The following is a 13,064-nucleotide window of genomic DNA, read 5'->3' as shown; positions in this document are numbered from 1 at the left end:
CCAAAAATAGGGTACAGTGGGGGAAACATGTAGATCTGGCTCCAGCACATATGTTGGCTTCTTTGTATTGTGTTATTTATGGAGGAAGCTGAGCATTGAGATGATGCTTGTAAAGACGCCTTGCAGAACATAGTCTGGGGTACAAGGCACAGGGGGTTCTTATACTGTGGGTGCACAGAGAAGGTAGACAATGTTATAGAAATAACAGTATTGCAGTGTTGTATGCATTATATATGTGTGTGCAGCAATGCTGTGTGTGTAATGTGTGTGCTGCAGAACTGTGTATGTAGCAGAAATATATATATATATATTTTTTTTTTTAACAAAAGATAGAAACCAGAGAGCACAATTGTCTAACTGCACACATGTCAGGTAATAAGGTATCATCTGAGAGCAGGACAGCGGCCGGTATCTTCACATAACTCACTACTTACGGGGTGCAAAGCTCAGAAGGAAAAAGGACGCTAGATCATGCAATATAGAGAATAAGCTTGCACTCACCGTCCAGTGACGTATAATCTTCAGACGGTCATTCCGTTCGGCCAGGGAGATCTAGACGATGCGGGGCGCTCAGAGGCAAACAGCCATTTTCTCATACAGCCGCGTGCTTCTTCCGGTCTTGTCGGAGTCCGGAAGAAGCACCCGGTTGTGTGCGAAAACAGCTATTTGCCTCTGAGCACCCTGCATCGTCTAGATCTCCCTGGCTCAGGGGCAAACAGTCCTTTTCACACACAGCCGTGTGCTTCTTCCGGCCTCCGAGGAGGCCGGAAGAAGCACACGGCTGTGTGCGAAAACGGCTGTTTGTCTCTGAGCGCCCCACATCGTCTAGATCTCTCTGGCCGAACAGAGTGGCCGTCTGAAGATTATACTATGTTTGTGTGTAGCAGAAAATATATACATATAATGTGTATGCAGCAGTGCTGTGTGTGTATAATGTACGTGCTGCAGAGCTGTGTATATATAGCTGCAGTGATTTGACAATGCTGCTGAAAAAAAGAGGAGCCAAACATTAATAGATAGAGAAGAAGCATTGCTCAGAAGACCAGGAATCACCTCCATAGCTCACAAAATGAAATTTACATCTAAAGAAAATTCAAATAGCTCAGGAATGGCTGAACTGGATTTTTTCCATGTAAAAGGCGTTTTAGACAGCATCACCTGCACAATTACCCTGTATATCCGTATTAGTACCGGTGATGCTGCTGTCAGTTTTCCTGACACTTGTAACACAAATGTGAAATGACTAAATGTTGTCCGTTCTGCAGGAGAAAAGGGCGAACCTGGAAGACCGGGACAGGATGGACAGAAAGGTGAAATCACTTCACTACAGATTATGGTCCGATATGTTACCATGCTTGATAAGTGTCACTGAACATTTCAGATTCAGCTCAGAATCAGATTCATAATTTCAGTTTCATCAGGATTCATTTTGGGTAAACCACTCGCAATGCCGGCTACCATATTAGTGATCGGAAGAAGGGTTAGGGTTGGGATTAGAGACTTAAAGGGGTATTCCAAGCCAAAACTTTTTTATATATATATATATATCTCAACTGGCTCCGGAAAGTTAAACAGATTTGTAAATTACTTCTATTAAAAAATCTTAATCCTTCCAATAGTTATTAGCTTCTGAAGTTGAGTTGTTGTTTTCTGTCTAACTGCTCTCTGATGACTCACGTGCCGGGAGCTGTGCTGATGGGAGAATATCCCCATAGGAACTGCACAGCTCCCGGGACGTGACATCTTCATTGAGCAGTTAGACAGAAAATTTCAGAAGCTAATAACTATTGGAAGGATTAAGATTTTTTAATAGAAGTAATTTACAAATCTGTTTAACTTTCCGGAGCCAGTTGATATATATATATAAAAAAAAGTTTTGGCTGGAATACCCCTTTAACCTCTTCAGGACCCATGACGTATGCATACGTCATCACACCCTGGGTCTTAAGGACCCATGACGTATGCATACGTCATGTCTTTTCCTGGTCTCCGCCGCTCACCCGGCGGAGATCGGAAGCGGATCCCTGCTGAAATCCTTCAGCAGGCATCCAGGGCAAACGCCAAGGGGGGCCATGTAGGCACCCCATGTCGGTGATCACCGCAAATCGCAAGGGAAATCGCCCTTGCGATCTGCGGCGATACCGGGCTGATCGGGTCTCTGGGACCCGACCGCCCGGTAATTTCGCATGATCCCGGCTGTCACAGACAGCCAGGACCATGCTAAAGCATAGGAGCGAGGTGGCAAGCCTGCCACCTCCTCCTATTCCCTGCGATCTGTCGGTTAGTTACTTCCTCCCGTCCTGCCCGGCCCCTTGAAGTCCGGAGAGGACGGGAGGAAGACCGGAGAACGCGGCGGGGGACGGGGGAGTGCTGGGGACCGGCCCCGATACTTACCTCGTCCCTGAATACCCGGATCCCGGCGATGAAGATGGCGGCGGCGGCGACAGGTGAGTATATCTTCAGCCGCGGTCGGGCCCTTTACAGCAATGCACGTCGCATAAAGCGACATGCATTGCTGTATTGGGACCCTATATACTACAACTCCCAGCATGCCCAGACAGCCCTTGGCATCTGGGCATGCTGGGAGTTGCAGTTTTGCAACATCTGGAGGTCCACAGTTTGGAGACCACTGTGCCCTTCCAGATGTTGCAAAACTACACATTCTCAGCATGCCCTTACTGTCCAGGCATGCTGGGAGTTGTAGTTCTGTAACATCTGGCCCTTCAGATGTTGCAGAACTACAACTCCCAGCATGCCTGGACAGTTTTGGCATACTGGGAGTTGTAGTTTTGCAACATCTGGAAGGGCACAGATTGGGAACCACTGTATTAGTGGTCTGCAAACTGTAGTCCTCCAGATGTTGCAAACTACAACTCCAAGCATGCTGGGAGTTGTAGTTCGGCAGCATCTGGCTCTAAAGATGTTGCCAAACTACTACTCCCAGCATGCCTGAGAATGTTTGGGAGTTGTGGTTTTGCAACAACAGGAGGCACACTGGTTGGGAAACATTGTCTGTTTCCTAACTCAGTGTTTCCCAACCCGTGTGCCTCCAGCTGTTGCAAAACTATAACTACCAGCATGCACTGATAGACTGTGCATGCTGGGAGTTGTAGTTTTGCAACAGCTGGAAGTCCCCCCCCTTGTGAATGTACAGGATACATTCACATGGGCAGGGGGCTTACAGTGAGTATCAGGCTGCAAGTTTGCGATGCAGCAAATTTTGCGCGGCAGCTCAAACTCGCAGCGGGTAAATCGCTGTAACCCCCCGCCCATGTGACTGTACCATAAAAACACTACACTACACTAACACAAAATAAAATAAAAAGTAAAAAACACTACATATACACATACCCCTACACAGCCCCCCTCCCCTCCCCAATAAAAATGAAAAACGTCTGGTACGCCACTGTTTCCAAAATGGAGCCTCCAGCTGTTGCAAAACAACAACTCCCAGTATTGTCGGACAGCCGTTGACTGTCCAAGCATGCTGGGAGTTTTGCAACAGCTGGAGGCACCCTGTTTGGGAATCACTGGCGTAGAATACCCCTATGTCCACCCCTATGCAAATCCCTAATTTAGGCCTCAAATGCGCATGGCGCTCTAACTTTGGAGCCCTGTCGTATTTCAAGGCAACAGTTTAGAGTCACATATGGGGTATCGCCGTACTCGGGAGAAATTGTCTTACAAATTTTGGGGGGCTTTTTCTCCTTTCACCCCTTATGAAAAGGTGAAATTGGGGTCTACACCAGCATGTTAGTGTAAAAAAATACATTTTTTACACTAACATGCTGGTGTTGCCCTATACTTTTCATTTTGAAAAGAGGTAAAAGGGAAAAAAGCCCCCCAAAATTTGTAATGCAACTTCTCCCGACTACGGAGATACCCCATATGTGGGCACAAAGTGCTCTGGGGGCGCACAGCAAGGCCCAGAAGGGAGAGTGCGCCATGTACATTTGAGGTGATTTGCACAGGGGTGGCTGATTGTTACAGCGGTTTTGACAAACGCAAAAAAAAAAAACCACATGTGACCCCATTTCGGAAACTACACCCCTCACGGAATGTAATGAGGGGTGCAGTGAGAATTTACACCCCACAGGTGTCTGACAGATCTTTGGAACAGTGGGCTGTGCAAATAAAAAATTTTGTACAGCCCACTGTTCCAAAGATCTGACAGACACCAGTGGGGGGTAAATGCTCACTGTACCCCTTGTTACGTTCCTCAAGGGGTCTAGTTTCCAAAATGGTATGCCATGTGGGGGTTATTTTGCTTTTCTGGCACCATTGGGGCTTCCTAAATGCGACAAGCCCCCCGAGCAAAATTTGCTCTCAAAAAGCCAAATATGACTCCTTCTTTTCTGAGCATTGTAGTTCGCCCGTAGTGCGCTTCAGGTCAACTTATGGGGTACCTCCATACTCAGAAGAGATGGGGTTACAAATTTTGGGGGGTATTTTCTGCTATTAACCCTTGCAAAAATGTGAAATTTGGGGGGAAACACACATTTTATGGAAATTATTTTTTAATTTTTTTACATATGCAAAAGTCGTGAAACACCTGTGGGGTATTAAGGCTCACTTTATTCCTTGTTACGTTCCTCAAGGGGTCTAGTTTCCAAAATGGTATGCCATGTGTTTTTTTTTCCCTGTTCTGGCACCATAGGGGCTTCCTAAATGCAACATGCCCCCCAAAAACCATTTCAGAAAAACGTACGCTCCAAAATCCCATTGTCGCTCCTTCCCTTCTGAGCCCTCTACTGCGCCCACCGAACACTTTACATAGACATATGAGGTATGTGCTTAGTCGAGAGAAATTGGGCTACAAATAGAAGTATACATTTTCTCCTTTTACCCCTTGTAAAAATTCAAAAATTAGGTATACAAGAACATGCGAGTGTAAAAAATGGAAATTGTGAATTTTCTCCTTCACTTTGCTGCTATTCCTGTGAAACACCTAAAGGGTTAAAATGCTGACTGAATGTCATTTTGAATATTTTGGGGGGTGCAGTTTTTATAATGGGGTCATTTGTGGGGTATTTCTAATAAGAAGACCCTTCAAATCCACTTCAAACCTGAACTGGTCCCTGAAAAATTGTGATTTTGGAAATTTTGTGAAAAATTGGAAAATTGCTGCTGAACTTTGAAGCCCTCTGGTGTCTTCCAAAAGTAAAAACACGTCAATTTTATGATGCAAACATAAAGTAGACATATTGTATATGTGAATAAAATAAAATAATATTTGGAATATCCATTTTCATTACAAGCAGAGAGCTTCAAAGTTAGAAAAATGCAAATTTTTCAAATTTTTCATCAAATTTTGGGATTTTTCACCAAGAAAGGATGCAAGTTACCAAAAAATGTTACCACTAAGTTAAAGTAGAATATGTCACGAAAAAACAATCTCGGAATCAGAATGATAACTAAAAGTATCCCAGAGTTTTTAATGTTTAAAGTGACAGTGGTCAGATGTGCAAAAAATGGTCCTAAGGTGTAAAATGGCTGGGTCCTTAAGGGGTTAATAACCCTAAATAGAGATAGAAAGGGGTTAAATGCAGTCCCAGGACACTATCATAAAGCAAAACTTTTCAGGGCACTTAAAGGGGTACTCCAGTGGAAAACTTTTTTTTTTATTTTAAATCAACTGGTGCCAGAAAGTTAAACAGATTTGTAAACTACTTCTATAAAAAAAAATCAAATAAAAAAAAAAAAAATCACAATCCTTCCGGTACCATTTAGGGGCTGTATTCTACAGAAGAAATGCTTTTCTTTTTGGATTTCTCTTCTGTCACGACCACAGTGCTCTCTGCTGACCTCTGTAGGAACTGTCCAGAGCAGAATATGTTTGCTATGGGGATTTTCTCCTGCTCTGGACATTTCCTAAAAATGGACAGCAGAGGTCAACAGAGAGCACTGTGGTTGTGACAGAAGAGTAATCCAAAAAGAAAAGCATTTCCTCTGTAGTATACAGCCCCTAAAAAGTACTGGAAGGAATAAGATTTTTTTTTAATTTTTTTTTATAGAAGTAATTTACAAATCTGTTCAACTTTCTGGCTCCAGTTTATTTAAAAAAAATAAAAAATAAAAAAAGTTTTCCGCCGGAGTACCCCTTTAATATGAATCGAATCCATTGGCCGATTCAATAAAATCAGGCTCAAAACTAATTTTAGGAAATCTGCTCATCTCTATTGTCCTCCTATATCTTGCATTGTTTATACTTATCTAACCTTAATTTATCTGCATAATTTAACCATCCAGATTCCAGGGTTCTGCTTTAAACTCTTAGTGGTTACAACCCTCATATAAGGCATAGACAGGTTGGTGGTTGCAGTACACTCTATGTTTGTTTTCCAAATATTGTGTCTCCAGCTGTTGCAAAACTACAACTCCCAGCACGCACGGACAGCCTTCGGCTGTCCGGGCATGCTGGGAGTTGTAGTTTTGCAACAGCTGGAGACACACCGATTGGAAAACACTGCTCTAGATGGTGCATATGGTGCAGTAACAGTCGCCTTGTGTCATATACCAGATATAAAGAGGGTCATATCCATAAGTAATTCAATACTCTTCCCCAGAACTATGGTTTAGTTTGTTCAGAAAAATACAATATATTTCCTGCTCATCCTACAGGTTTTATAGGATCTCCAGGAATTCCGGGTGACAAAGGGGAACAAGGCCCAACAGGAGAGAAGGGAAGCAAAGGGGACATTGGTGTAACTGGAGCTCCAGGTAAGGAATGATCAGCGACTCACTTATGGGATATACTGTATATAGTGTGAAGGTGTATATTATACGTCAGTGCAGGGGACCATAAAAGAGCGGCCTCAGCTATACATTATACAGGAGGATCGCAGGAGTGACACCCGCTGTGATCTTTCCTTAACTGCAGGTACTACTACTCCCAACACGGAGCACACTCTTCTCCATGCTGATAACTGTAGTACCTGCATCAATAGACAGATGGCAACGGGTGTCAGAAGTGACACCCAGGGCGATCTGTTTATTAGTACAGGAACTACTACTACCATCATGGAAGAGTGTGTTCCATGCTGGGAGTAGTATTACTACCTATAAAATGTAACAAAAAAATAAAGAAAAAAAAGTTAAAAACACACACAAACACACACACTTTAATAAACACGTTATTAAAATACATTACTAATAAAAATAATATTAAAAAATATATTATTTCTGCATTTTCATTATTGTCGGGTACGTCTTTTTCCATCCCTGCTGCATTTTTATTTTATTTTTTTGGTACCCAACAAATTTAGAAAAAAAAACGCCAAAGCGGCCAAAAATGCAATTTTCACTCAAAGGCAAAAACGCCAGAAAAAACACCAGAAAAACTGCCAAAATGTAATTGCTGGCGTTTTTTTTAGGTGTAAAAATAAAATAAAAATAAAAACAAACAAGTGGAAACCTATCCTAAATCCTTTGATAAATGTCCCCCGCTGTGCTCCCATGAATTATAATGAGGCGATCATCTCATGTTTCCACCATATTCGCACCCTAAGGGTGCGTTCACACTGAGTAATTCCTCTTGATTTCTCCGCTCCAAATTAAAGGGGTATTCCAGGCAAAAACTTTTTTTATATATATATCAACTGGCTCCGGAAAGTTAAAGAGATTTGTAAATTACTTCTATTAAAAAATCTTAATCCTTCCAATAGTTATTAGCTTCTGAAGTTTTCTGTATAACTGCTCAATGATGATGTCACGTCCCGGGAGCTGTGCATGATGGGAGAATATCCCCATAGGAACTGCACAGCTCCCGGGACGTGACATCATTATTGAGCAGTTATACAGAAAACTTCAGAAGCTAATAACTATTGGAAGGATTAAGATTTTTTAATAGAAGTAATTTACAAATCTGTTTAACTTTCCGGAGCCAGTTGATATATATAAAAAAAAGTTTTTGCCTGGAGTACCCCTTTAATTCACATCTCCTCTGCCCATTGACTTTAATGTTTTTTTCCGCTTTCCTGTTCACACTGCGGAAATTCTGCTAGCGGAATTCCGTTCCGCTTGGAGAAAGAGCAGGTTCATTCTTCAAGCAGAATCCGCTAGCAGAAATCAATAGAAGTAAATGGTAAAAAAAAAAAAAATAATAATAAATAATAAAATAAATGGCTGAAAAACCCTTCGCTTCTTTCTCCCCCATTTCTGCGTGCAATTCGGTGCAAATTTTGTGCAAATTTTGCGCGAAAATAAAATTATTTTTTCTGCCCGTAAATTTTTCGGCGTGAATTCCTCTTGATTTGCTCAGTTTGAACGCACCCTATCACTGCTGACCTCCTCCTTCTTCAGCATCGATCAGTCTCTGTGCTGTAGGGTAGTGGTCTTCAAACTGTGGCCCTCCAGATGTGGCAAAACTACAACTCCCAGCATGCCCGGACAGCCGTTGGCTGTCCGGGCATGCTGGGAATTGTAGTTTTGCCACATCTGGAGGGCCACAGTTTGAAGACCTCTGCTGTGGAGGATGGGAATCCTGGGCACTTCAGACGATTGGCCCTATGGGCACTTGCTGTACATTTGTATATACCGTAATTGTAATTCGTTTTTCTCACTAGCAGAAGGTCCCACATGTAAAGCCGTCCCTGTGAAGGGGCTTATGACTTCTATCTACTGACAGATTCCCTGTTAAGTCCAGTAAACTATTGTAAATAAAGTGTTAAAGACGATTCCTGTTTAACCCCATCATCTGTTCCTATGCGGCTCCCAATTCCAGCGCAGTCCCTGATGCAGTCCCTGATATGTGATGTGTTTCCTCCTGTGTAGGTGTCCCAGGAATACCTGGAGGACAGGGACAGAAAGGAGATCAAGGTAATGCGGCCAGTGATGATGCCTGAAATATAATGTAACACAATAGTGACACCATAATACACACAGGGATAGTAGTAACACTCCACCTGGCAGAAGAGATCTACTATATAGCGGTCACACAGTGCTGATACCTAATACACATACATAGTGCTCACCCCAGCTGAGGTCTGCTGTATACCGCCACATAGTGCTGATCTGTCACATAATACTCATTACACCTGATACACCTGAGGTCTGCTGTATACCGTCATATAGTTCTAATCTATATCACATGGTACTCACACCTGGTACACCTGAGGTCTGCTGTATACCGTCACATAGTGCTGATCTATCACATAATACTCACTACCCCTGATACACCTGAGGTCTGCTGTATACCATCATATAGTGCTGATGTATCACACATAATACTCACCACACCTGGTACACCTGAGGTCTGCTGTATACTGTCATATAGTGCTGATCTATCACATAATACTCATATATAGTACTTACACTGCACCTAACACACAGACAGCTCTGCTATATACCGTCACATAGTGCTGATCTATTACACAATACTCACCACACCTGGTACACCTGAGGTCTGCTGTATACCGTCATATAGTGCTGATCTATCACATAATACTCACCACACCTGGTACACCTGAGGTCTGCTGTATACTGCCACATAGTGCCGATCTATCACATAATACTCACCACACCTGATACACCTGAGGTCTGCTGTATACTGCCACATAGTGCTGATCTATCACATAATACTCATATATAGTATTACACCACACCTAGCACACAGACAACTCTGCTATATACCGTCATGGGTAATTTCACCCAACTTAACAGACAATAACCCCCCGGGGGGCACTTCCAGGGTAGTTATCAGTTTCTCACTGATTTTTATTTTTTAGGATTGAAGGGAGATGTAGGACAGAAAGGAGAAGCTGGGCATCCAGGTGAGATCCCTTCTAATGTCCTGTCCTATACACTCTGCATCTCCTGTGAGGCTGTGTCAGTATATACTGCACACTAGGGGGCGCTGCGTCATCCAGGAACCAGCAAACTCCTGTCATATTCCCTGTCCTGTCTTCTCTCCTCAGGGATAAATGGACAGAAAGGAGAACCCGGACTTCCTGGACCTCCAGGTGCAAAAGGGGATGTAGGCCGCCCTGGCCAAACAGGTACAAGTCCGATCGAGACCCCCCCCCCCCATTCTTTAGTCAGATTCTCTGAATTTACCAACACAAGATGAATAAGTCTATTATATTATTATACAATTCTGTGTGAACATAGCCCAAGTGATTACAAGGAGGAACGAACCACTACAGGTGGGATACACCAGGGGATGAGATGTCTGATCACGGGGGACCCTGACCCTGGCGATCATCGTGCAGACCCGCCCCCCACCCTGTGATGTCACGCCGCACCCCCTCCATTCATGTCTATGGGAGAGGGGGGGGGGGGTGACGGCCTTTAGTTTTCATGTTTCACCAGTAAAAAAAAATATTTCTGTTAGCAACAACCAGTAATGTAGAAAAAATCGTACGGAGTTTTTCAAATATGTTTTTCAATACAAAACTGAATTACAAATAAAAAAAAATAATAATAAAAAAATAATAATAATAATAAAAAAAAAGGAATAACATTTTTTAATTTTAATCTCTGCCGGCATCAGTTGCGCTTAATAGGGGAGATTTATCAAAACCCGTCCAGAGGAGAAGTTGCCCAGTTGCCCATAGCAACCAATCAGATGGCTTCTTTCATTTTTAACAAGGCCTCTGCAAAATGAAAGCAGCGATCTGATTGGTTGCTATGGGCAACTGGGCAACTTCTCCTCTGGACAGGTTTTGATAAATCTCCCCGCACTTATATTTGGATAGGGGATAAGATCTTTTCAGCGGAATACCCCTTTAAAAGCCACTTTGTTGTTGATTCCTGTGTACTATGGCGGTCAGGGATTTTCTGTGTAGCAGTTGTTGTCGTGTTGTCGTAGCCAGTGATATCGTGCGGATTGTGGGAGGAAGCAAAGGTCGAGTAGAGGTCAAACGCAACGGAGAATGGGGCACCATCTGCGATGACGAATGGGACATGAACGACGGGAAAGTCATCTGCCGCATGTTGGGGTACTCGAGGATTGTGTCCACGTTCACCGCTACAGCAGGTGAGTCGCCTCCTTCACACCCGCACAGTTTTATGTCTGGTCCTTGGTGGTCAGCGGTTCGTCACCTGTCACGACTTCAGTTGTGCCAGGAAGCTGCACGGCCGTCCCGGTGTTCAGCTTCCTGTTCTCGCCCTGTATTGTGTAATTACAGAGAAAGGACAATGCCCTCACGTCAGATCCTCCCCTGATCATATGACCCCCTCCCCAATCCCATACAGTTGGAAGGGTTAAAGGGGCTATCGAGGAAAAAACTTTCTTTTAAATATGAACTGGCTCCAGAAAGTTAAACAGATTTGTAAATTACTTCCATTCAAAAATCTTAATCCTTTCAGTACTTATGAGCTTCTGAAGTTGAGTTGTTCTTTTCTGTCTAAGTGCTCTCTGATGACACCTGTCTCGGGAAACGCCCAGTTTAGAAGCAAATCCCCATAGCAAACCTCCTCTAAACTGGGCGGTTCCCGAGACATGAGTCATCGGAGAGCACTTAGACAGAAAAGAACAACTCAACTTCAGAAGCTCATAAGTACTGAAAGGATTAAGATTTTTTTTTTATAGAAGTAATTTACAAATCTGTTTAACTTTCTGGAGCCAGTTGATATATATATATATATATATATATATATATATATATAAAGTTTTTTCCTGGATAACCCCTTTAATATGACCCAGTCCACATTCTCTGACCCCCCCCCATTATTTCTAAACACAGGGTCCGGGAAGATCTTGCTGGATGACGTGAAGTGCACCGGTAATGAAAAAAGTATCCTGGACTGCGTGAAATCCGCCTGGGAAACACACAACTGCAGCCACAGCGAGGATGCCGGGGTAGAATGCGCCTGAGAGACTGTGAGCGCCCCCTATCGCCCACACTGATCTGAAAGGGGCAGCGAGCCTGTGTGGTCATAGAAGATGCCACTGCTGTTTACCTGCTGCAAATTCAACCACGACTTATTCCCCCCCCCCCCCCCCCCCCACAGCAAAACCTGCATCGGTAACCCCGGCCTGTGAGCGCCCCCTGGTGGTGCAGCTCATTATGTTATAAAGCCGATCAAGTGTCATATGGAGATTTATTATGTGGGGCATCAAACATCCATGACTGTCCCAAGCCTGCAGGGTAAAGAATGGAGGATTTGTATTGGCTCTATAAAGAAACATATCATTACGCTCTCACCTATACATTATATCAGTGTGTACCAACTAGGGTGCCTCCAGCTGTTGCAAAACTACAACTCCCAGCATGCCCGTACAGCCGTTGGCTGTCCGGGCATGCTGGGAGTTGTAGTTTTCCAACAGCTGGAGGCACTCCAGTTGGAAAAACTGCTTAACATATGTAAATGCCTGTATATCTCATGGTGGGAGGGGGGTCAGGCAGGGGGGGGGGGGGGGGGTTGGAATAATACGAAAGAAGCGAAGAACAATAAATATCAGACTTTGTGATAAATGATATCGCCTCCTGGTCATAAATGTCCAACCGCAATACAAATCAACCTAAAAGACTGATAACATAAAGATCAGTCACACTATGGATTCTCTACTGTAAGAGCAGTCACACTAGGGATTCTCTACTGTAAGAGCAGTCACACTATGGAATATCTACTGTAAGAGCAGTCACACTATGGAGTCTATACTGTAAGAGCAGTCACACTATGGAGTCTATACTGTAAGAGCAGTCACACTATGGAGTCTATACTGTAAGAGCAGTCACACTATGGAGTCTATACTGTAAGAGCAGTTACACTATGGATTCTCTACTGTAAGAGCAGTCACACTAGGGATTCTCTACTCTAAGAGCAGTCACACTATGGAGTCTATACTGTAAGATCAGTCACACTATGGAGTCTATACTGTAAGAACAGTTACACTGTGGATTCTCTACTGTAAGAGCAGTCACACTATGGAGTCCATACTGTAAGAGCAGTCACACTATGGAGTCTATACTGTAAGAACAGTTACACTGTGGATTCTCTACTGTAAGAGCAGTCACACTATGGAGTCTATACTGTAAGAACAGTTACACTGTGGATTCTCTACTGTAAGAGCAGTCACACTATGGAGTCTATACTGTAAGAACAGTTACACTGTGGATTCT

At 43.4% G+C, this 13,064-nt stretch overlaps 1 protein-coding gene across 1 annotated transcript in view; it reads left to right on the top strand.

The window, feature by feature from the left end:
- Positions 1-12,190, top strand: part of MARCO (macrophage receptor with collagenous structure) — a 35,932-nt gene extending 23,742 nt beyond the window's left edge. The window contains exons 9-15 of the mRNA XM_056534332.1: positions 1,266-1,310; positions 6,622-6,720; positions 8,773-8,817; positions 9,726-9,770; positions 9,915-9,995; positions 10,808-10,975; positions 11,685-12,190. Of these exons, the coding sequence (XP_056390307.1) occupies positions 1,266-1,310; positions 6,622-6,720; positions 8,773-8,817; positions 9,726-9,770; positions 9,915-9,995; positions 10,808-10,975; positions 11,685-11,815 (614 nt within the window). The 3' untranslated portion in view covers positions 11,816-12,190. The remainder of the gene's footprint in view (positions 1-1,265; positions 1,311-6,621; positions 6,721-8,772; positions 8,818-9,725; positions 9,771-9,914; positions 9,996-10,807; positions 10,976-11,684) is intronic.
- Positions 12,191-13,064: the final 874 nt, after the last annotated feature.

Source organism: Hyla sarda, chromosome 8 (assembly GCF_029499605.1).
Source record: "Hyla sarda isolate aHylSar1 chromosome 8, aHylSar1.hap1, whole genome shotgun sequence".
Lineage (NCBI taxonomy): Eukaryota > Metazoa > Chordata > Amphibia > Anura > Hylidae > Hyla > Hyla sarda.
Note: the sequence above shows the minus strand (reverse complement) of the source record. Positions and strands in the feature narration are given on the sequence as shown.